The 26,133-nt window shown below is 37.1% G+C and overlaps 2 protein-coding genes across 2 annotated transcripts; both read right to left on the reverse strand.

The window, feature by feature from the left end:
• Positions 1 to 1,700: 1,700 nt before the first annotated feature.
• Positions 1,701 to 4,829, reverse strand: rps4x (ribosomal protein S4 X-linked). The gene is made up of 7 exons (XM_087790068.1): positions 4,739 to 4,829; positions 4,159 to 4,236; positions 3,665 to 3,845; positions 3,319 to 3,416; positions 2,283 to 2,454; positions 2,056 to 2,213; positions 1,701 to 1,861 (listed from the first exon to the last, which is right to left on the reverse strand). Exons 1-7 carry the CDS (start codon positions 4,739 to 4,741, stop codon positions 1,760 to 1,762), a joined length of 792 nt encoding a protein of 263 aa, XP_087646194.1. The 5' UTR covers positions 4,742 to 4,829; the 3' UTR covers positions 1,701 to 1,759.
• A 2,865-nt stretch (positions 4,830 to 7,694) lies between these two features.
• cited1 (Cbp/p300 interacting transactivator with ED-rich tail 1) lies at positions 7,695 to 18,328 on the reverse strand. The gene is made up of 2 exons (XM_087790069.1): positions 18,184 to 18,328; positions 7,695 to 11,305 (listed from the first exon to the last, which is right to left on the reverse strand). Exon 2 carries the CDS (start codon positions 11,284 to 11,286, stop codon positions 10,711 to 10,713), a length of 576 nt encoding a protein of 191 aa, XP_087646195.1. The 5' UTR covers positions 11,287 to 11,305; positions 18,184 to 18,328; the 3' UTR covers positions 7,695 to 10,710.
• Positions 18,329 to 26,133: the final 7,805 nt, after the last annotated feature.

Here is a 26,133-nt window from a genome sequence, read left to right on the forward strand (position 1 = left end):
TAATAGTCTTCAGGCAAAGGTCAGACATCCTAGAATACAAGAATGCTATCAAGAATCCTAGGCATCATTTTTCATGAATTGTTGCTTCCTGAGTGAATATCTAACTGCATTAGTGCCCAGGGTCAATGAGTGCCTTTGGAATTAAAAATGTTAATGACTTTAGTATATAGATTGTTCAGTGCAAAAAAATCTAGTGCGAAATCCTTCATCTCATTAGGGTGAATAAGAACCAGTCAAGACCAGATGATGAGAACATACACTTTTGCTAGGAGATCATAAGTGAGGCAATTTAATCACTACCAAACAGACCTAACACCCTACGCCACTTTACCAATTAAAGTAACTTTAACCGAATTTCCTCAAAAAACGGCTCGACTTCTCATTTTTAGTCACTAAATATCATAAGTAAGTTAGTAAGTTATAAGTGCTGATAAATCTCGCAGCAGATCATCCCTGACTCGTGGAGTTTGATCGCTCTGGCCAAAGTGGTTTTCTTGCAGCTTGTTTTGTAGACGATTGGCCACCTTAGCTTAGCTGAGATAACAAATAGGATATTGCTTTTAAACAATACCTGCTGCCACAAATAACGTGAATTATCCCAGTTCATTTAATCTTTTAAAGGGACGTTACATCTACCTAATTCTTTGTACAAATTGTATAAAATAAATGTGAATGACAGTTATTCGCCGCTAAATTGTCTAGTCTAAAAGATATATGTTGGGTTTTTTCTGTGTTTTATTTTATCTTTACTTATTGCATTACTAGTCATATTTCAGTCAAGTTATTTCTTTCAGATAAATATAAATTACACTATAAGTGTCATAATGTGGAAATACATTAAAATACACTTGTCAGACACACTAAGGTTGCCATGATATTGGCAGAAACATACCTGAGCTCAGTTAAATCGAGCGAAATAAAAAAATGCTATCAATGGCACCATCCTGTGGCCAAATGCAATACCTGTGGATCTAATACATTTATCGTAATCCTTTAAAAAAAACTGCGTTTGAAAAGTCATAGCGCTGTGGAATATTTTAAGCCCATGAAAGAGTAGTTTATTTTGATCAGTTTTCACCCTCACGTCACCTTTCTGCGTACACCTTTTTCTTTGCATCGGGTAAACACCAAGTACAGGAGCTCCTCGCCACTGCATTTCTGGGAGGTGGTCGTTCACCTTGGCCCAGAGGTAACGCAAGTGGTAATATACTGTAAAACACGTTTTCTGGGTGCAAAGAAGGTACAAGACACTCATGGCCTAAGAAAACAAGCACCACTTCTGCCCAATTTGTTGCAGGAACTCATTGAAAACACATGTCCATGAGGAATATATGCAGACAATGCCCTCACTTTATTTAAAATGTATTTGATGAAACACCTTGCCTCCGCTGTAATGCATACAAGGCATACTGAAAGTACAAACTTTGATACATTTTAAGACAATGGATTCAAACATTTTTTTCCATTAACCAGCAAGACCTTATAATTGAACATGCATGTTTGTTTTAGTTTATTGGTCCCCTTTTCATGGTGAGATTTTTATTTGAGTTTTGAAACTATATGGAGCCCTTTCTTTGATGCAAAACTAACAGTTCAGATCAGGTGGCAGTCGATAGTTTTCTCAGGAGGGGCCACAGATTATCCATTGAATAGACCTGCTAGACGTGTGCGTGCATTCAATGACAAACTGAGCAGAAAAGTGTTTTGTAAATAACAGTTTATTTGAAAACCAGGTCTATGGAATCCAACTCTGGCCAGTTTAGCTGCTGCCCTGCTTGGCGGCCAGCCTCTTGTCTCTCTCCTCAGCAATGGTCAGGCGGATTCCCTTTCCTCTGGGCAAGGACACCCATGGTTTGTTGCCCTGAGAAGAGAGAATGTGAAAACGAAGGTATGAACATCTGGAAAAATAAACAGAATGATTGCAGACTCAGCATGCCATCACTAACTAGCATTTTGTGCTTTTCCAAGGTCAGCGTTGAAAAGTCAAAGGTTGACCAAGCTAGCAAACTTTAAGAAATATTAAAACTTTAGTTGCAAAACGTCAACCCTGTTCACCTTTCCAATGATGAAAATGTTGGAGAGCCTGGTAGCAAAGGTGTTGCCAGCGGTGTCTTTGACATGCACGACATCAAAGGAGCCAGGATGACGCTCCCTGTTGGTAATGATACCAATACGCCCCAAGTTGGCACCTCCAGTCACCATACACAAGTTTCCTGGTGAGAAGAGTGAGTGTTAAAAAGATGTTTATGATAAGAGTCTTCTGGTGTGACATTTAAACTCACCAGAATCGAACTTGATGTGGTCGGTGATTTTGCAACTATCCAATTCAATGCGCACGGTGTCATTGACCTTGATGAGTGGGTCAGGGTAGCGGATGGTGCGGGCATCGTGGGTCACCAGGTGGGGAATTCCTTTGGTCCCCATGATGATTTTCTTCACCTTGCACAGCTTGTACTGCATTGACAAGTCAGTTTAAGTTTTGTAAATGACGAGTTCCGATAAGAATGCAACCCTTGTTTAGTTACTCTAGATTTAGTTGACAGTAAAGCAGTCTGTCAACTCTTTATAACTCTACATCGTCTTTTCTATAGCCTAAATTACTTAATATTTCGTACAACATTGTTGTAACAGATTTACACATGAAATGGCCTTGCAGAGGACAAGGAAATAATGAAATTGTCTTCTTTTCTGGGACTGTATAAAGGAATGAATAGTTTAAAACTTATACACATATAACCCAAGCTTTTCTTATAAATACAGTTTAAACATTTACTAGTGTGACCAAAGATGCATTAAAACATTGTAATTATTCAGAAATTAAAACTACCATTGGGAAACTGTACACAATAGTCTTCAGGCAAAGGTCAGACATCCTAGAATACAAGAATGCTATCAAGAATCCTAGGCATCATTTTTCATGAATTGTTGCTTCCTGAGTGAATATCTAACTGCATTAGTGCCCAGGGTCAATGAGTGCCTTTGGAATTAAAAATGTTAATGACTTTAGTATATAGATTGTTCAGTGCAAAAAAAATCTAGTGCGCAATCCTTCATCTCATTAGGGTGAATAAGAACCAGTCAAGACCAGATGAGAACATGCTCTTTTGCTAGGAGATCATAAGTGAGGCAATTTAATCACTACCAAACAGTCCTAACACCCTAAGCCACTTTACCAATTAAAGTAACTAACCAAATTTCCTCAAAAAACGGCTCGACTTCTCATTTTTAGTCACTAAATAGTGTAATTTGACAACCTTAAGATGGTATACAAAAAAAAAAACACACCATATGAATATAATTTTCATTCACAACTCTTACCTTCGACTCCTCTACGGTGATGCGGTGGACAGTGAAACGTCCCTTGACATCATAGATCAGACGGAAGTGCTCGCCAGTTTTCTCAATGCTGATCACATCTACAATAATAAACCTGGTGTCATTAACTTTAAAAACATACATAAAGGTAATCCTGAAAGTCCCTTTTAAATTTGATCTTTAAAAAAACCATTCCAATTCACAAAAAAAAATCCAATTTTCATCCATGCAACTGTAGAAAAAATGTCGGTAAGCATAATAATTCATGTGCAAAAAGTCATACGTTCAGATTTCTTGTAGATCGAGAAAGAATTGATCTAGACAGGGTTTGACTTAATCATTTACTTACCCATGAATCCGGTGGGATAAGTGATGTCGGTGCGGACCTTGCCATCAATCTTAATGAACCTCTGCATGCAGATTTTCTTCACCTCATCCCCAGTCAGGGCATACTTGAGGCGGTTCCTCAGGAAGATGATGAGGGGCAGGCACTCCCTCAGCTTGTGGGGACCGGTGGAGGGACGAGGAGCCTTTTGTAGAGAATATTAGAACAGGAATAAAGCAATTGGGAAATTATGTCTTAACTAAATGACAATGTGGGTTCATTTTTAGAGTTTTATGTAGGGCTAGTGAGTCAATTATACATTAAATACTTTCAAACTAATAAACCTCAGACGTTTACATCCACACGTTTTGTAATGAAGACTTCAGATCAATGAGTAGATCAACAATAAATGGAGCAATGCTTGTATATCACGTTAATGTTTTGCGTCAGCAACTGGTGTAGATTAAACATTGAATTGACACTCCCCTAAATCCATGTTTCTCAGAATAAACACTTACAAACACTCCTGTGAGTTTGTCAAGCATCCAGTGCTTCGGCGCTGCGACGCGCTTCAGATGCTTCTTCGGTCCTCTTGCCTGGTGACGATTAATACTCAGGTTAGAACAACCAGTAAACATTTATTTCACAGGAAGTACTCACAGAATCATAAACATTTCAAAAAGCGCTTCACAGGCATTTAGGATTGTAGCCGATATACCGCGCTACCTTATTAGCATAGCCGACCGGTTGTGGCCCAAATACGACAACCTCAAAGCCGTTAAATGTAACTTTTAAGGAGGAAACTTGTATTATAACAAAAACCTAAAATGGGGGGGGGCGCTTGGTTTAAGTTAAACTTAATATTTTAACTCTAGGCCTTTGACAATCCGCTACGTAGCTAACGACTAGCTGACGGCAACACCATGTTCTGAGGCTCAAAAAACACACATTATTCATGTATCGAATTTCAATTTTGACGGATTTTGCATGTAAATGAGTAATATTATGGAACAAAACAAACGTTTATTTCCAAAAGTGTAACGAGGAATGGATGTTATATGATTATCGGAGAAAGGAACCTTCAGAAAACCAGCTCACCATGTTGGAGTCTGCGCGGAAAAGGATCTCCTCACTTCCGGTAGAGAATGATAAGCAGAAGGACGGGAGGCGGAAAAGGACAAAAAGACAAAAAGCGTATACGATAAGCGGCAGCCGATTGTCAAATCAAATTCCCATTTTACATCCAATTCTGTGTTTCAGAGTTTATGTTCATGTTATTACTATGTATTTATTTACTAATTGAACATAACCAATTTGTTCATACATCAATCACAAGAAAAATCGAATCGAAACTTAATTGTAATTAAATGTTAATTTTTTTCTATAAAAGGATTTGACAATAATAACTACTATGGAAGTATATCAGTACCATAAATCAGAATGTTGAATGGCTGAATTTAACATTTCAAATGTTGAAACTTTGATTTATTATTATTAGCATTAGCATTGTGTTTTTAAGCATTGATAATTATTTGTATATTAAAAGGTTGAATTTGTTTAATATAATTTAATAACTTTGATGCATCGAAACGTTGGATTTGTTTGTTTTTTAATTGAATGAAACCTTTGAAAACAATCTTTTTGGGGTTTTTTTGTACATAAAGTTTGATATTCCAATTCCAATAATTCTCATCTACATTTATTTTTTTTATTTTATTCATAGCCTTTTAAATTGAATATTACATTTTTAATACCATACTTAACTATTAACATTTATGAAATTCAATGCATTCAATAAACACAAATTCAACCTTACAATAAAAAATATTCAATTAAAATTAAAAATATAGATATATATTATCGAGCTTGTGCTTTTACTCTAAGACAGTTATATATTGTAAATCTCTAAAAATTAGCTTGACAGATGTTTATTTTTAATGACATCTTTGATTTCATTAATAGTTCTGTTGCTATGGTAACATGCTACTGCGATATGTGTCTCGTTGAATGAATAGTTGAATCCAAAATTAAAATGTTAATTATTGAAATGTTTTATAGAGGTGACACAGGAAATAAAGCATGAGCTACATATTTGTGTGTATGACCAGCAGCTGGGAGTGGTTTACACCTTCAACCCCAATAATGTTTAGAGAATAATATTCTACCCAAAAACTGATCCCACCATCAATACTTGCATGTTACCAAAGTGTTTCACCAGATATATAAACTACTTTTTTTCAAGAGTCCAGGCTTGTCCCAAGTCCATGTGCTCAGTGAGGCTGAGGTATTGTGGCGTGTGTGCATCAGTTTGGCAGAAGAAGATCAGCCTGCAGCACATTCATCTGCTTGTGTAAACAGTCCTGCGACGGCAACATCAGCATTTCCTGACCAGACTGACATGTACCAAGGAAATAGAAGATATGTACAACATTATAACATGATATCTTGTGATAACTCTGGTAGCTTGCACTACTTTTTCATAAAGGGTGACCTTTTTGTGGATATTGTATGTTTGCATGGGTTTCTTCATGTTGGTTTCTTCGGCAGGTTTTTCGAGCATAATACTAAAGTGAATTATTATTAATGTTTCACGAAGAAACCCAGACTTTTCAATGAATGAATCCCTCATTTAAAAACGTTCTATTAATTAAGTGAACATATTTTAATGAAGCACATTTCAAAAATGCTCTTTTCAACCTCCAATTGTGATTTTTTTTTTCTAAAGGCTTATATTTAAAATATCCCTACTTTGGCGTGGCTGAAATTTATCGAGATTGAAGTAGACAACCTGAAGAATAGACTCAGGAAGTTTCATAAAATTCTATTGTGTACTTAGTGAATAAAGGCCCTTTAAATATACTCATATTCATATGAATTTATATAAATGAATTCATATTAATTAAACTAGGGGTATTTTCTCTATAAACATGTAAAAACAGCACACATTGAGATTTATAGGAACGTTTTCAAAGTTTTAAAACCTTGAAAATATTTGATAAAATATCTTAAGTTAATAGATAGATAGATAGATAGATAGATAGATAGATAGATAGATAGATAGATAGATAGATAGATAGATAGATAGATAGATAGATAGATAGATAGATAGATAGATAGATAGATAGATAGATAGATAGATAGATAGATAGATAGATAGATAGATAGATAGATAGATAGATAGATAGATAGATAGATAGATAGATAGATAGATAGATAGATAGATAGATAGATAGATAGATAGATAGATAGATAGATAGATAGATAGATAGATAGATAGATAGATAGATAGATAGATAGATAGATAGAAATGTATTAACTTACACTTCATCAAAATCACGTTAAAGAATAATAAATAAAAAAAAACTATATTTAAAGGCATGACAAAAAAACAAACATTGCAGAACGGTAGATATCAGAATCACCACTAGATGGACCAATTGAGTAACTTGTTGTGAGAAAGTCAATAAAACAATATTACAGCAACATTGTATGTATGTGTGTGTGTGTATATACTGTATATATAATTTTTATTTAATAGATATAAAAAAAACAGTTTAATTCACTTCGCTTAAGACTATTCCATATTGATTTCAACATGTTGTTTTTATGTATATTTTACTGATTTTATTGTGAAATATTTTTGTTTTAAAATAAATAGGCCTAATTTATATAACAGCAATGCTTTGGGTTTATAAAAATTGTACAATTTAACTTAAATATAATTCATCCTATCATGTTTCGATAATAAACATGAAAAAAAAAGTGCTTAATGGAACTGCATTTGAGTTACGAAGCTCAATTAAAAAACTCTCCTTGTCAATAAGAATAATTATCTGAGGGTAAAAGGAAAGTTTCGATAACAGGCAGGACTGATAAAATAATTTTCCTACAAGGTGCATATTAGGTGTGATAAATGTGAATGAAAAAGGCTTGTATACATTTATTTAAACCAATTTAATTTGATTTAATTCAGATTTACTTTTGGTATGATTTTATTCCAGAAGAAGCAGATCATTTCCCCCTCTGATTAAAGACAACTTCATGCTTCTTTAAACTCTTTATTTTACTCCAAACATAGAGCTGTAACAAAAATACAAGTATTTAACAATAAGATCTTGATCATTTACATATTCATATAGATGTACAAGTGAGAGCCGGTGTAGGAAAAGTGCTTAACAATCATGTTAGATTAATATTCATTCATTATTAGACACCAAAATAAAGACAGAAACAGTGGCTTGAGCCAAGAATAAAAGATAGAAGCTTTGGATTATGGGGTTTAAATCAGGTTCAGCAATTCATCACAGAGACAGTTTAAAAATTGTTTTATTACTGTTTGGCGAGGGAAGGTTCATTGCTACCTGTAAACAAACGCATAATGACTTGTGATGTCAGTTTCAGCAACATTTGTCAGTGTTATTATGAGGCTATAAGAAAGACACCACTGACATGCCAGGCCACAACCAAATTTCTTAAAAACCATGTAACACACGAAACATGTAAGACAAATGTGAATACTAGCACGTAGTTACTAATCAAATTAAAGACATCAATAGGTTGATCTGGTTATTTACTTATTGCTTGTTTTTCTAACATGTATTTTCGTCCTCAAAATGTAATAGTGTTTCACCTGGAGCAAGCGTTGAGTCCTGGCTGCTGAGGTCGAGGTTAATCTTTAAAAACCAAAAAAATGGAAATGAAAGTTTTTTGAGCAATTCAAGCACATAGACAACTTCTCAGTGTGCAGAGGAAGTAAGGGGGGGTGGCTTCTCAGTGGTTCATCCTGAAAAATAGCATTTACCCCGCTGGGATAAGGGCTGGAACTGAAAACACATGGTTGGAAAAATGATCTGGAATGTTGCAGATCAGCTGATGGCTATTTAACTCTAATCCCTAATGCGATCATTTCCATCGACACAGTTGTGACTTAATAGTTTATGAAGATTCAGCAAACAGTCGATTCTTGACTGAAGTGTGTTTCAACGGAGTCAGGGCACTTTCGCTTTTACACCACCTGACTTCTTGCTAACTGTCGTATTTAAGGCCCAGAAGTAAACAAAAGTCTGTTTCATGGCTCTTGTTTCACTCCTGTAATCTCATCTCCATGCCTGCTGTCAACCACAGTTTGTGTTTAAACATTTTATAAAAATGTGTGGATACAGGTGTGTTGTGAAAAGCATATGTCCATACAGGTGTGTGCGTGCTTTTGTGTGTGGTCCAGTGAACCCACACTGCCCAGATGACAGATAACGCTGAGTGAAAGGCCTTTGTTGTCGTCGCAGATTTCAACCTTCTTCTCTTGTTACAGCGCCACATATAGGTCAAACCGCCATCCACACCGTATCCACCCACAGCCTGACACACAGCAGCCTAAAGAGTCTATAGGTGAAACCTACGCTTTGTTTTTCAAGCTAGCACCTGTTGTCTTTTTCATAGGTTTTGAATTAAATCTGGGTTGACACCCATACACAGTTGAGTTCCAGGCATTATCTGTTGTATACCCATGTTGTACAGATTAGACCAGTCAAACAACAAGAACATAGTTTGTTATTGTTGTTTAATTTGGGGATGGTTCAATGTGATATTGTGGATCAGAATATGGCACAACATGGACTAAAATTGTGAAAATAAATGTTGTTATACCTTGGAAGCCTTTATCATAACTTCACTCTGCGACATGTTGGTCTCTTTGGTACACTTACACATTCTGTATCATGGGCTCTTCTAATTAATCTTGCTTAGGGGTCTAGTGGCCAAATACATAAAAGTGTGCATAAGAAGGAATAACAGTTGGCACATGCTCCAATGATGTTAAACAGCAACTATCTGGACAAAGACTTGTAGTCCAGGATCGTGGAGAATTATCAGTCCATAATGAAAGCTGGTGACGCTGGTTACAAATATATAAAAAGCAGCACTCGAGCCACCCTCATGTCTTTATCCAATTGAGAAAAGGAAATGGAAAAGTATTTTAAGTAACATATGTGTTCTCTGATTTGTGTATAGAGTGAAGTCCAGCAAACAAGGTGTGTCAACAGTCTAAAGATAAAACTAACAATGAGTTCTTATCAGTAACATGTGGTGGCAATAACCGCTGTTGCAGCTGAGCACACAGTTCGGATCCAAACTTCAAAGATTATCAGATATTTATTCTGTGTTTCAACTCAGAATGTTGTTTTATGAAGAAGAAAAGGAAGTCTCTTTTGTAGGTAAATACATCTCAGGATTTTTGATAAAGCCAAATGGGGGAATCACAGGACAGAAACGGAGAACTGGTGACTGTTTTGAAACTGTGCTCCAGTTAGACACAAGTTGGTCTATTCATTCACATTAATATCTCTCCCATCCCTTGGTCTAATCCATTATGTTGAGAAAATAAGTCTTGTTTATGGACACTCTACTGAAGTGCTCCTTGTCTATGAGTTCCGATGAGTATCACACAGTGTCTTAAATAGCATCATATGTAAATTCGATTGGTTGAAGTAGATTCAAAGAAAGAGAGAAAGAAAGAGACATACATCAAGATAACCACGCCAAACAGTTTCTTTGTAAAGGCAACAGACAGCACTGTCTTTCCTGTGAGACAGGTCTTCTAATATTGTCCACTACATGGAGTTCTATGTCCAATGATGTCATGTATCCCATTTGTTTGTGGAATCAAAGGACGGTGCAAAAGACATCCATGGCAGGACAATCCAAAGGTCCACATTGTCACTTTATGTTTGGTTCAACATTCTGTCATTATAATCAAAGGGCAGTCAAGCAGTGTATTCTCCTTTCAACCACTTAGACTCTCTCCAGGTTTTCATTTGACAAACCGATTTTAAAGTAAATGAAAAAGGACGCAAAAGAAATCAGATCCTTTCTGATTGGTTTCATTCAGGAGCCATAAGCAGAAAGTTCAAAGTCAACTGAGATTTCTCATTTCCACAGAGGAATCAAACATGAAACCAAAGTAGAAATCTCTTGAACACTAAGTTCCTTTTCCGCTGCTTCGTACGATCAACGAAGAAAAGCAGGCTTCCTTTCTTTTGATTCCAGCTAACCCATGGCAAACCTTTTGTTTCAGGTCAACAACCAGCTGGCACATCTGACATGAAGTCAAACTCATTCTGTCCCAGCCAGAGTTCGGGCAGCTCGTTGGCCCGGTCCAAACCCAACTCCACCACTAGAGACATGAGCACTTCCTCGTCCACGGGCTCAAAGTCGATTAATCCACTTGAGCCAGAGCCCTGGTTTCCCATGCTGATGCCAACGCCCATTCCCCCTCCTCCAAGACCTCCAGAAGGCCCTAGGATCTGGTTTCCAGGCCCGAGTGGTGAGGCACCGAACCCCCTTTGAGCAGCACCCGGCGTTAGATGTCCAGCAGAAGCACCAGCAAGGTTTTGGTAGTGGGAGTTGAGCTTCTGGAGCTGCATGCTGGCGATGAGATGTGGGCCTGTTTGAAGGCAGAAAGGCTGTGGTTTGGAATGCTGCGAGGACGTCAAGGATGATCCAGGTGAAGAACCGGCACCAACAGATGGAGAAAAGGGCACAATTGATGTTTTGGAATTTGGATAGTGAAGCAGGGAGGTAAGAGGAGAGGAAGAAGAGGATAGGTCCTTCATCGCAGCGTGGCTGTTGACAGGGAAGAGCAATGAGGTCATCACCAGGAAAACCCAAAGCCTGTGGAATACAGAATATGTTACACAATGTCTTGATTCAATTAAAGGGCAGATATAATGTGAGCTTTTTCATCTGAGACATCAACAAAGATAGATGACGAAATTGCCAAAGATGCCTCCGTAGAGAGGTTCACATAGAAAATATAAAACAGTAAGTTTGCAGCATATAGTGTGAAGAGTGGTTAGATCTTGCCACTCCTTCATCATACACAGCGATTTTATAAACATATAAGTGACAATGTCAGATTTTTTTTTAAATAAAAAAGGAAGGTAATGTGATTGTCAATGATTACAATTATTGTATTTTAGAAATAAATCCCTAACGAATAACAGGATTTCAAATTTTTTTCCGGAAATGTTCATCATTTGTTGTTGTTCCTAACTACCTTCTAGATCCACAAATCTTTTGGAGGATCCCTCATTCTTTATGGTAGATAGCCTCTTCTTCGCCTACTAAGTGACCTGTGTGAGAAAATGATGTGACTCCTCCACCTTCTGTCCTATTGTCCTAATTGATATCGATGATATTTGAAAATGTATTTTTAAAAGTACTAAATTATATAAATGTAATAAATGTTGGCCAATAATATTTTGTGAAAAATAAGTTGGGTGTAAATGAGTGGGAATCTAAAAGTATAGCATCATTAGATATAAAAAACATATTTGTAACAAAAAACTGGTACAAAACTGAACCACCAAGCATTAAGTAATGTAGTAATACGGAACGGAATCTGTGTAATGGAACAAAATCACCTTCTCTCTTAGGTTGAGAACTGAACAATAAGCACAAAAGTGGAAGAAGTGGTTTTCAAATAAAGAAAGACAGGATGCCATTAATACAAGATTGTAATGTTAGGTTTGGTCTATTGTGTGTGTGAGTACGATTATGACTGCAAAAATATTTAAAAAAAAGTATAAAAAAAACAAAAAAACACATATTTGTCGATTTCTGAAAATAAGTTCTCATTTTTGACTGTTGTTTGTTAATGTCTTTTTGGTTACTCAACTCAGCTTTATTTACATAGCACTTTAAAACAACAGCAGTTGGCACAAAGTGTTATACAAGAACAAAAAATAAAGCACAACATAAATAGTTATAAACACTATGATAATACAAATAAAACAAGCAAAAGGCACTAAAGCAGCTGCAGAGTATCATGCTTAGAAAAAATCCAGGGAATAAAAGTGGGTTTTAAGACCTGTTTTAGAGGAAAAAAACACAATTCCACAATGAAGATTATTTTGTTTTGTAAATATTTGACAAAATTGCCAAAATTGACCAAAAGGTTGTTTGTGTCTTATGCAGTGTTCTTTAAGACTCAGCTAATAAGATCCTAAAGGATTGTTTTTATTTTTTATATCTGAGTTTGGTGTCTTCCGACCAACAGACGAAGCCAAATATAAAAGAATGTTAAGTCAGTTAGTCAGTTGATGAAGCTTTTAGTCAACTGACTAACCTTAAGATGAGTTTCAGTAAGACTGAGTGCTAATCATTGTAGTGTGTTCATTTACACAAGAATGAAGTATTCTATCAACTATCATTAGAGCGTTTACTGAAAAGATATTGATGGTTCAACAAGTTCTTCTTATCTGTCCCCCTGTGTTGACTTTTTTTTTAAGCACTTAGTTTACTTCAAAGCACATTTCTTCACTTCACTTTTGCTTCTGAATAAATGTATATGGCAATACCACACAAGATAAGAGACATTGTGACTGTTTAGGCTGTAACAAGTTGTCACTGAAAAGCAGATGACAAATAACTCAAGTGGTCTTTTTAATGGAATTTCCTGCCGAACACGAGGTTTTCTGCAGTCCACAACAACAAAGGCGTTGTTGACTTAAGAGCAGATTTACTTGTGTTCTTGTGACCCCCTGAATTAGTGAAGTCAGAGCTGTCTGGGAAATGTACACGTCCACCCCTGGTGCCCGGACGGCCGCATGACCCAGTCGCGCTTCAAAACCAGAGTGTGTGTGTTCGCTTGATGTCTGCTTTTCCTCCTGACCTATTGAGCAGCAAATTAACCATGAAAAGGTGGTGGGAAGTGGGGCAGCGGGTACCAGGTGGGTTTGTGAATGATTATTGGTTCAAATGTGTGAGCGTGTGTGTGGAGGCAGAACAGAGCCTTTGAAATTTTTGGGCAGGGGTCACATGGCCAGATAAAGACATATAGGCCTGTTGAGAACTTGAACATGGGAAGGAAATGCCACAAACTGTCTGGAGTCATCTTCAAACACATCCATTCGTAGAGCAAGCTCATAAAATGAATACTTTCTCAGACACCCGGCATCCCCCCGCGCTCAGCACTGGCTCTTATAGAGCAGGAGCATAATTGCGACAGGCAGGCATGCAGCTGCACCGGACTGATAGAGTTAACACACACAAAGATACCAAACAGCTGTCAGTGGCAGGACTGCAGTGTGTGTCTGTGTGTGTTCATTATTCATCAACTGATTACTGTCAGGGCCAGGCAGCACATGGAGTCTCTGGTCAACAGCCTTTCCAGAACATTTAGTTCAGGAGAAAACAAACAGTAGGAAATATATGCAGACTTTCTAAGGACAAAAAGGGTCCACCGACAACTACTCATTTAAGAAGTGAAAGCACCCATTAATTGTTGATTTAAACGTCAATGTATTAGTGGAAGATACATTTTGCACTAATAATTCATTCTTTAAATAGCTAGAGAGGGTTTGTGAAAGTGGTGGACAAAACATTTCTTGAAGCATAAAACTGTGTAACTGTTCTGTAAGGAGGCAAAAGAATTGGGACAGACAAAGAAGAAAGTATGTGATTGGAGAGAGAAAAAATAAATAAATAAATAAATAAAGTAAACTAAGTAAAGTAAAGGTTATTTGTAAAGTGCCTTTCTATACCAGGGTCACAAAGCGCTTTAACAAACAAAAACAATACACAGCTAAAATATACTTTAAAGGCCAATTTTAAAATGATCCTGAAAGAAACTTACAGCCGTTGAAGAGTGGCAAATGTGAGAGTAAGGATCAGGGGAAATGTGAGTTATTCTACTAGAGAATTATCTTTGCAGAGTTTTTTATTAACTGCAGGGCGAGACAGATCCTTCTTGTTCCGACGAATGATGACAACAATGATGATTACAAAATATACATACTATGCCTATAGTCATCTCTATCTTATTTCTGATCACATGACGTCTACTTTCAACCCAAATGAAAACAAAATCACAATTTTTAATAGTTTTTGGTGTAACATTTTACACCATCTTAATAGAGTCATGTATTACATGCATGCAACTGGTAAACAGAAATTTCATTACTGCTGAAATCCCATAATGCATTGAGAGTGAAGCACTTATAAGAGCTAATGCCATAAACGTGATAAGATTTAAATCAATATTGATTTTATGACTGAATACGAAATAATTTTCTATAACCTAGTCTTAGTTGACACCTTGTCGTCATGTATCCTTAAAATGCCAAAGTTTTTTTTCCACTCTAGCCTACAGTTAAAGAAATGGCTTGGTACCCATCATGTCAATTTTGGTGTCAAAACGTTTAACAAACCACTGGACTTGATTTCCTCATGACTGGAAACCACCACGAGAAAATGATTTAAGATGTTTTGCTTCTTGTAACAACTCTCCATTACAAATGCTCGTGGAGGAAACAATTTGACTGAGTCCAAAGAGGAACAGGCTGAAGTTTGTTCTCCCCGTCTTTATGTAACATATTCTAACAGGCCACTTATTCACTCTCCACATTCTCTTTGTCGATCACGCAGTCCTTGTTGAGCTGGAATTTTCCCCGTAATTCAAGAAGATATATCTGCAATTAAATGAAGATAAGGGACCAAAACAAAGATCCTTTAAAAGAGCTATTTGAGTCTATGACAAATGACCTATTCCTCGTCCTAAAATAGCAGAATCAGTTGCTTGTTTTGGAGTCTTCATGAACCTTATTCATTGCTGTTTGATGTTGTTGCCAATATTGTCGACCTCTGCACTTCATTTAATGTTGTTGTTGACATTCGAGACATGCTTGTTCACGTCCCACCTGGGGCAAATCATCTCTGTTTTTCGTTTGGGTTTTCTGCACAAAAATGACCTCCTTAGGCAGTGGCTCTCAACCCCTGGTCCGGGGACTGGTTCTGGTCTGCGAGACTTTTCACAGTATTTTTTATTACTGTTTTTTCCTGAAGGTTGGACTTTAAATAAAATGCCAATTGCATTTATTTTAGGCATTTAGTCATTTAATTATCTCAGGTTCAAGGTGACCCAGAGGCCTAAAAAACAAACGTGTTTGTGGTATCCCTTGTGTTGCCTCTATAAAAGCAAAAATTATGGTACTTCTGTTTTTTCCTTCTGAATTCATCTATTCTCAGAACTAGTCATCAAAAACCTCCACAGACGTATCTGAGTCAAGACATTGTTTTTGTGGGTGTGTTGTTTACACACATTCTTCATAGATCATGTGTTACTTTAATTTTGTTTTTTTTAAACGTTGTAGTTCTGAAAACAGGATTCTATTTGTGGACCCTAAAATCTTGGTGGACCAACTAAAATGAACTGCTGTGGCTCATAAATTGGGCATTGTTAGAGGCACTGATGCTAAAGCTTTTTTGGGGGGGCGCTGGTCTTCTGAGGGGCGTGACGTTGCAGTTAGGAAGGATGCAGTGTGAAACTGCTGGAACAGCTCCAATGTTTTTTCCTGTTCACAGCTGACCCGACTCATTGTGTTCCTTCACCACACTTTATTGGAGTGTGGAATCGGGGCCCGGCTTAGTTCGACTGTAAACGGTTTTATTAGCAGTCTGGGCTGCTGTCCTGGCCACAGACTGGTATGCATTTATTTTTAATTAGCCGCAATGAAATTCTGCTCCCTGAACCAGATCAGTGGTCCGAACAATGTCACCGGACAAACATTGAGGCGGTTCAGTACCTGGAGTTTAAACTGTTTTATAAAAAAAATGCTTCTTGATTCTCGACGAACAAAAACAAGTATCAACACTTTATTGTTACTTTTACATTTAAAAACAGATCACGGAGGTTAAGTTCCGGATCCAAACTAGCTCTCCATCCAAAGCTTTTTATTGATGTAAAATCATTCAAATTATGTAAAGCTGGATGCACAGAAGACCTACTTAGTCCTCTGTTTACTTTGTAGAATCCTACTTTTTTAATGACTTGCACAACAACCACACACATTTCTCTTATATCTGTCAACAATTACTATTAATGTATTAGCAGCATATATTCTATTAATCAATATAAAGTGTCTTTCAGCATCTTGTTCAGACCATATTGTACCGACGGAAGGAAACTAAGAATTTACAAGTTACCAAAATCTTTTAGCAGTCTCAGTCACGAGGCGAGCAATAATGTATATTTACTTACAAGGGAGGATGAGTCAGACTATCATATTGTCTTTTTATTCTTTGAGATTCAATTTATCCTAATTATCTCTATGTTGGTTGTCCTTCTCCAAACAAATTCCAGTTCTGCCCATATTGTCGACATCCATATGATCTGTTTTTTATCTTATCTTAAGCACTGACCTCTTTCTAGGTTTGTCAAAAGTATTAAAACTCAAAAAAATATTGATACCAAAATGTTGTAATCAGATACAATGCTCATTTTCAAAAGTATTAATGCCACCACCCCATATGTATTAATATGTATGAAAAGCATAGCCAAGGAAGGAACACTTAAGTTAATTAAGGTAATATCAGGCTTACTCACATAATATTGAGACGTGTACAACATTCAACTCGTGTTTTACTAAATATTTATTTTAAACTTTTGGGTCTTTGTTCATCCTTGTGAACGAAAAAAGGTATTGACTATCACATTTTTATTAGTATTGAGTTGAAAAGTTCAGGATCGTGACAAGCCTAATCCTAATAGATATAGATGATTGATATACCATATCAACATGAACATTGATCTACTTTGATTCTGAAACAACTGTCCAGTGTGCCACATAAATGACTTGGTGGGCTGGTTGTGGCCCCTAAGCCTTGAGTTTGACATATTTGAGCTAAATGTTTCAACATTTCCATATATCTTGAGCACCCTAATTTGAGGTGACAAATATCTCCCTGTTAATATTAGTTTATCTGACAGCCATGTTTGTAACACCAGCAAATAACAAAATATCGCACATCATGTATTAACATCATATATTAGTAAGTCACTCTTCATTGGCATTTAAATTGTTGTACTAGATTTTGATGAAAAATACTCACACAATATTTATTTAAAAATAAAGCGGAAACCATATCATACATTTTTAGTCACATATAATCTTCTTGAATAAGATAAAACTTGTACATATCACGATACAAATGTTCATCCTGTATACATAAATAACTCTAATCTTTTTTAAATATTAAAAACAATAAATAAAAATGTGTTTATGTGGTTATTATAATCCTTAGTTGATAAATAACTAATTTAAATCAATTTGTTGTGAACATCTTTCTTAGCCACATATCTGAACTTGTAAAGTGAAGATAAATGTGTAATTGATAGTCCAAGTGTTTTTATTTAATCACATTGTTAGTGCTTAAATATCTAATTTCAAGGTTTAAATAGGAGTCAAGTTGAGACTATTTTGACTTGACTCAGCCTAATATGTCATTTAACTCCCTATAAAAACCTCTGCAGGACCTACAGGGAAGGATGTTTGCAGAAGGATTGTGTTTCTGCTCATGTTTTTAGAAAGTCTTCTCAAGATCTCAATGCAAACAGAGAAGTAGATTTCACACAAGAATTCCCAGAAAAACTCTTGACCTCAATCAGACTGTTGTGGAAACACTTCAGGGGGAAAAAAGTAGGAGAGAGTTTCAGGGGGCACGAGTCTGTCTAAAACATCTCCTGTGGAAAAAAAACGTGGTTGACTGACCTGAGGTTGAAGCTCTGGAGAGGAAAAAAGGACACCAGCAGGAGTCCAGAGGATGAAAGTCAGTGCTGCACTTCTGTGACCAGTCCGACGTCCATGGATGTGGGCGAGAGCCTGCAGAGACTCTGGAGGGTTTGTCAGCGCCTCAATGAACTTGTTACTGAATAAAAAGGAGTTTGTTTCTCCCTCCCCTCTTTTCCACTCTCTCAGCCTCCCTCTCTCCTCACTGGCCATTTGCGGCGCGACATCACAAAACAAGGACCTGGATTTCCGCCCAGGATCTGAACCCACAGCTATTCATTTGTCTGGCTTTTTATTCGGTTTTAAGAGTAAATCTATGAATAAACACATATTGCATCATGTATGTTGTATTAAAAAATGATACAATTCTGAAAAACATTTATTGAGCTTTGAGCTGCTGATGGGTTGAATTGTTGAATATGTTTATACACAAAATTGTATTCAATAAAATATAAATAATAATAATAATAAAATAAAGTAAAAATTAAGATTTCATGAAACAAATGTGCAAACTCTAAAACAAATATAAGAATTCCTGAAACAAATGTCCAAACTCTGAAACTAAATAAAGATTTCCTAAAAAAAAAAAAAAAGGTCAAACACTGAAACAAAATTAGGATTTCCTGAAACAAATGTAGAAACTCTGAAACAAATTTGAATTTGATTACTAATTTTGCTAATTTTAAATTTAATTTCCAGTTACTTGCAAATAGCAAAACAAAACCACCTTGGGCGACTTAACAATAAAAAACATCAAAACACCAAATAATTAGCTTTATTTTAGATAAAATAACGAAAAGCACTTACGCATTAACTTTGACTATCAAATCATTTTTAAATGATGACTCCAGCTCCATGAACTCCTTGATCCATGGTCCATGTATTGTTGTTCGCCACTTTGCGGGGCAGATGTTGCGTGTTCTGAAGCAAACACGCTATCAAGAATCCAATGGACCATTTTCAGAACCCTCTAGCTTTGTGTGAGTCTGAGCGACAGACATAAGGAATCTGAGCTGCTTTGCATAACTACATGCCGCAGCTTGTGAACACATCATTGACACACACATGGGTGTGTGCTGACAGACCAAGTGTGCAAAGTTGTGTAAGAAATGTAACACTTTAGATGTGGTGCTGGAGAACATATGACTTGAATTCAAATAAAAGCATTCCACAACTTGTCCAAATATATAAATAGATAGGAAAGTATTCATTCCTCTATCAAACTCCAAAAATGTTGTTTTTATTATATATCATTGGTTAAGTTTTGAGGTATGTAGCACAAACACACAATATTATTATCAGGTTCAGTGATAACCTTTAACCTTATCATAGAAAACACAATGGTGTGGATATTTTTATCACCCGGGAATATCTGAAAGGCGACTACTATCAGAAGAATCTGTTCCACCTAAACGGTGACATAATCATCCCCCGGGACTGTCTAAATGTTTACAAATCTGTCACCTGGAGCAGCTCAAAGTGACGAACACCAGGTCCTGGAGGATCCATTTAGTCTGATTTATTAGTGAGAAACCAAAAGGAGGGAAATCAACTTATTCATGGTGAGATTGGGACACTTTCCCTCCACCCATTCACGTCCTTCACAATAGTTCCTGGGAGGAGAACGTCATTACACGGAGCCACACAGTCCGGGCGGTCAAGTGCCACGTGCTGCGCGTCTCTTCCGTTAAGCAGATAAAAGGTGGCATCTGTCTTTTTTGTGTGAGTAAATCCCCTCCGCCATTGACAACGACACTCCACATGTTGATGAGGAGGAGGATGTATAGATGGAGGCCCCGTCTCTTTGTTGCGGCCAGGAGACGTTATGCAAATCCAACAAAACCGTTTGTGATTTCCATCTTAGCAGACAAACAATATTTGGACTGACAACCGGTTCAGCTGCACAAGAACTCGCTTGTTTCACTCTCACAAGAGACTGTATAGCAAATAAAGTTAAACAGCCTCCAGCAAGTAAAAAACCAGAAGGTGTTTTATGGCAGTTGAAAGTGTATTTTTCATGTTTGTTATTTCATGTTTGAAATTTTTCTGAGGAACTCTTGTATGTCCTGGTGTATCTGATGCAGCTGTGAATATATAGTATTTCCTAAAGTGATAATCAATGGGCAAGGTTAGTAAATATAAAAAAAATAATGCTTTTATTTTATGCTTTTAACAAAAATAGCTTTTATGTAAAATATAGGTAATAATGAAGACATAAGTAAGTATAAAGTAGTCCTAAAATTGCATAAGCTCATAGTAAAGAAAACATTATGATGTAAAAAAAATGTAAAGGAATTGGAAAATAACAGATGGTTTTGACATAGCATCGAATAGTTATATATAAAAAATATGTGCATTGTACTGTAGAAAAGTAAATAGAAAAATGCTTTTTCAGAAAAAAAAACTTTTTTGACATGATACATCATTACAATATCTATAAATAGAAATTATTATTATTATATATATGTCAACACATGGGGGCGCAGGTTTGTGTTTTCTCCAGGCACTCCAGTTTCCTCCAAGAGTCCACAAACATACATATCAATGAATACTCATATGTACATTAGATTTCATGTTATATCCATTTTAGAAAATGTCTGTTTGTAGGATGTCAAGAGCCACTTTAACCAAGTTGATGATCGTAAAAAGTAATTTTGTGTGTTTGGCAGCTACAATATATATGAACAATTTGCTCTGGAACTCAATTGGAAACAGCTTGATTCTTCAAAATCTCTTATTTTGAACATGTCGAACTCAAGAAAGCACACTCATTAATTCAGTGAAGTCCTCCTGAACCAAAACCCTCAAGATTCCTGAAGTTTTCCATTTCCATGCTGGAAACAAACTGGAGGCTGGAGAAAAGATCTGTTTGCCAGAAACAAATTACAGCCCACCACCGGCAACCAGCGACTGTCTGCACGGTAATGTGGAGCAAAAATGTTCCCTCGCAGAACCCTTTGGCTCGCAGGTCTGGTGAATGCGGGGTTTTTGAGAATACCAGAAAAATCATAATAATCACAGAGTTATTTGATTCTCTGTGTATAACTCTAAATGTCACTGAGAGGGCAGCGCACTATCATATTTGATTTGATGTACGAGAGACTCACACACAAAGACAAGAAGTTAAAAAAACAAGAATGGTTTATGTAATTTGTCAGGAAATATGAGCGGAAATGACATGAAAACCCTCCTGGGCATGTGGAATTGACATTTTCCGGACAGCACATTACAGGAAAAAAACACAATACTTGGATCCTCGGTTTTTCTGACTCAATAAATGCTGTTGGAACACAAAAATGGACAAACACTAGAGTGTAAGATCACAAATGGAGGAACAGTTGCCATCCTTTCATGTTAAGGTTGGAAAGACAAGAAGACACAACCACCGCCTCATTAAGTGCTTAATAGTGGGGTTCCTAAATAGATAAGTACATGTAGCGCTCTTTTCCTAAGGGATAAATTCATTTGAAATACAGTTAGTATTACGTTCCTCTATAAAACTCTACTTCAGCCAATGAAGAGATGGAACTTTCAACATCTAACCATGGAAATATAATCACTTTGGAAGCTACAGTAAGTTGATGGAAATCCCTAATTCTTTCCCTCCAGATTTGGTGTTTATATTCTGTAGGAAATACAGTATATATATTGATAGAAACCCACTTGATTAATTTAACTCTTTAATCTAACTGAAGAGGGAGGAAACCAGAGTGCCTGCAGGAAACCTCCACTCAAAGAACACCCTCTGATCTTGTCAAACTAACCACGGATCCACAGCGCAGCCCACACCTCCACTAAAACCATGATTTATATCATCAGTCGGACAGTTAGAGGGAGAATGTTTCTGCCCCTCATTGATTATCACCAATGCATGTTATTTTTCCTTAACCAATATACCCCTTTCCTATCTTCCCTCTTCTATGTGTTCCACTTTAAGAAGCGTAGACCCCACAGAGTACTCCTTGAGCTGTTAAGCAGAAACAGACTCATTCAAGGTCTGCTTGCCGCTCGCAAGAAGGTGAAAATCCCGGTCAAATCCTTCTAGACATAATAAGCATTAAACTGTTTTCTGTGTAACTTTGCTGCGAACCTTCATGAAACCGTGACATGTGGTAAACAAATCGATTTGTTGCTAGCGAAAGCTCAATTTGTGATCAAACAGCTCTGTCTGTTGGGGTCACGGTTGGTTTACCATAACCAAAGTGTAGAATCCTCTCAAGAACAAGGACCACTGATAGTACCACTTCATTAGAAACACTCTAGAAACACGCCTATATTGAGGAGCTGACCAAAGAGGAACATACTTCCCTTTCTACTTAGTAGTAACACTCCAGCTCTTCTGGGTGATATAGAACCATTAACTCTCCAGTCTGGGCACAGTTGCACAGGCCCTGAACCCTTCACCCACAAACCACCATGTCACCATGACTGGCTCTTCTCAACGGCTATAGCTCTACACTGAGCTTCTCTATCATGTCTAAACCAGGAGGCCAGAAAGATGAAGGAGTTCAGTGTCCGGTGACCTCAGATTTGATCTCATGCTCTGTATTTAAGATCCTGTTATTCAGACAGAGTATGCATGATCATATTTTTAGTCTGCAGAGACTCATTTTTCTTTCTGTTGTCTGTTCAGGTCAAGCAAGTAAATCATTTTCTCTACTTACAACAAGGATTCGGGGAATGTCGTGACATTCACGTCAGTCAGTTATATCCAACATGTGTACTTTCTTTTCTTAAATGCTCTCTGTCTCATCCTTCTTAGTCATTCTGCACATTGATGGATGCTCCTCACCACAGCAGATCTCAGAGGTCATGTTGATTGGTTATTAATTTTAAAATATTTGTATCCGTCGCAGGACATAAATCCCTGAAAGCAAGGCGACCTAGTACAATTCGAGGGTTGACGCTCTTACTTTCCATTTCTTCTTGCTTAGAACGACTCACCTCCTGTGCTGGAGTTTCTGCGGGATGAATCGGTCATAATTTCACTTTTCTTGGCTGGACTGCGATAACGTCAGCCTCAGTGTTACGGGAGTGATGACAATGGAAACTTTTTGCTCCTCTGGCCTACTTTTGTGAAGGCCCTGCTTAAGAAACACCTGCCTTCGTTTATTTGAGGTTTCAGTTTTTTCCTATTTTTCAGATCCTCGATTATGATTATGAACAACAGTTAGTGGTATATACACACAGGATTCAGCAAAAGTAGAATCTTTTCATTGGATTGGCATCTGTGGATTTTCAGAAAAGTCCAACAACATACAACCCGGCAGACTGGAGAGCCTAAGATGTGACGATATCATGAATTAATTGTTATTTCTCACTTGATAGTAGCAAGGTCGTATTCCTGCTACCAGAGGGGCGAAATCGAGGGATATTCTGGAGACATGACCGGTCCACCATCAAGCACTTATAGACAACCACACAAACACAACTTACATTAAGTTTTTGTACTGTGGGAGCAAACCAAAATGCCCAGAGGAAAGCCACACAAGTGGTGGTAGTTTGCTTAGCTGTTCAAGTCGAGGTTCTAGAAGTAGCAGTAATGAGTGAATGTAAGTGGAAAGACTACATCTTCATTTGTGTAGGGCATTATTTCTTGTCTTATATGTCACATATGTCAAACTTATTTAATGTGGTCCCCTAGATGGCTGGCTCAAAATAAAGGACAAAATCATCCAAGAATTCAAAATAATATCCCAATCAGACTCGTACTTACAGTTAGGGACAGATTAGTAAATATACTTTTATACAGCCCACAACTTAGACGGCTAATGGATTTCCACCCCTTGTCTGATAGAATGTGAAACCCCTGAATGGCAAAAAGATGTCAAGCTCAGTGGACATACAAAATAAAGACACTGTCCTGAGAGAAAAGACTTGAATGAAGCAGCAGTAATGGACCTGTGTAGTGATGAAGCCTTGCTTGAATCATTGGATGTTGTTTCTCACATTCATTTTTGATTGATTGTGCTCTTTGGCAGAAAAATCTACTGTTATTGTTTAGCCCTGGAATTGCGGATTTTTGTCCAGTTTGTGAGCTTTTCTTCTGATAAAGGCAGCAGGGGTTGGTTACACCATGGTTTCAATGTTTTGAAGAGGGAGGACCTCAGTCTGTTCAGTTTAACTCGTATTTACTTTTCTTACCAACAAACAGCATGTCAGGAAAATGATGTCATTCTGCAAAACTTATTAATGAAACTTTCGTTTGAATCATCATTCAGGAAAAGCTATAGTCTCGAACCACACAAGGTACAAGGTATTATCAGCTAGATCTAAAATACACTACAGCAATAAAAGCAAATGGATTATATTAAAACAAGATTGACGATAATGAAATACATATATAAATAAGCATGTTTTTTTAAACATCTTCACTAAAATCAGAGCCAATATGATCTTCTACACTACTGACTGGTAAGTCATCACAAGAGGAAACACAAGTTAACCACGATGGAATCACTTGCATATGTGTAACACGAAAGAGCCACATGGGCCGGTTTGGCCTAAAAAAAACAACAACTAGAGACACTAGAAGGAAAAGGAGTTTCCTCCTATCATTTTAAATCAGTGTGAATTACTGGATGTTTTTCTCGTTCCCTTGAATGTCATCTCAGCTTCTGCCCACAGTGTTTAAGAGTAAATCACACAAAACAGCAGAATCTAAAATGGGGTTACTTTGGCTCCAGATCAGATTCATTCTTTTGTTGAAAACACAATCCAGGGATTCCAGCGGTGCCCTGAATCTTCCCTGGTCCGCCAATATTTTTTTTCTAACTTGACTCAGAAGTACATAAACACACACACACGAGTCTCTTATGTTTACGGCCCAGCATACGGTTCCCCTCTCGCCCCCCGCCTGCCTCGTCCATGCACCCTCCTCAAAGTTTATGAGATAGAATTTCAATCGTCTCTCCTTTTCCGAACTCGTAAACTGTGTAATGAGTTTCATTTGCCCCGGCTACATTGGGCTTAAACCGCCGGGGTGACCACAGCCGTGTTCATAAAGATCACAGGGAATCCTCTTTCGCACACACACACAACTTCTGTTCGGCATATGCCAGCCCACTCCTACATTTGGTGTGAATTTCTGGGCCCATTAATTTGGGAAACATCACTACTAGAAGGGAACTGGTCAACATTTGTGGTTCCTCTTTGAAAGGCTTACCATTAAAGTGCCTCATAACTGGACTGCACTGGATAAATCAAAGTGCTCTAAAGACTTGTGACAACATGGTTTCTCTAATTGACTTTAATGATCACGTGAACACAATCAAACAGTTCGTAAAAAAGAAATGTCGGAGAAGGAAAAGTGCGGACAGCTTGAAAGTAAAGTGATGGCTATCCTGCTAGGCTGGACGTTGAATTACTCCTGTCCCTTCCCATTTCTCAACACTCATCGTTCACATGCATCCGATCTCTGGAGGATTTGATGATCCGCGTGTCCTGTTTGATGTTACAGATGTTTCAACACAACTCGGCCACATTGCAAACACTCCGGCCGGAGATTAAACACGATGTTTCCCGAGCTTTCCCAGGCAGAAACAAAGAGAAATAAACAGACAGCAGTGTTTGAATTCTATCTATTGCTGTCAGATGATTTTTTTTGTCTTCTTCAATTTGTCTCCAGCTTTTTTAAACATTGATGGTACATGACCGCCGTGCGTCCATGATGGTCTCACACAGAGCTGTTAAGACAGGATATATTAAGTTATTTGACTGAAGGTCTGGATCTATGCTGTAATAAGAGGCTAACAGTGCAAATTACACTTTCACATAAAAGAATGAAGACCTTCAAATATTATAGGATGAACATGAAAAAATGTAAGTGTAAATAATTTAGAAATGAATTATCAATATGTCAGGGATACCTTTATAAGCATTAATCTTCTAATTGTTAAATGATCCAATACATTTGAATGATAATAACCAAAT

This window comes from Callionymus lyra, chromosome 4 (assembly GCF_982586985.1).
Source record: "Callionymus lyra chromosome 4, fCalLyr1.hap1.1, whole genome shotgun sequence".
NCBI lineage: Eukaryota > Metazoa > Chordata > Actinopteri > Syngnathiformes > Callionymidae > Callionymus > Callionymus lyra.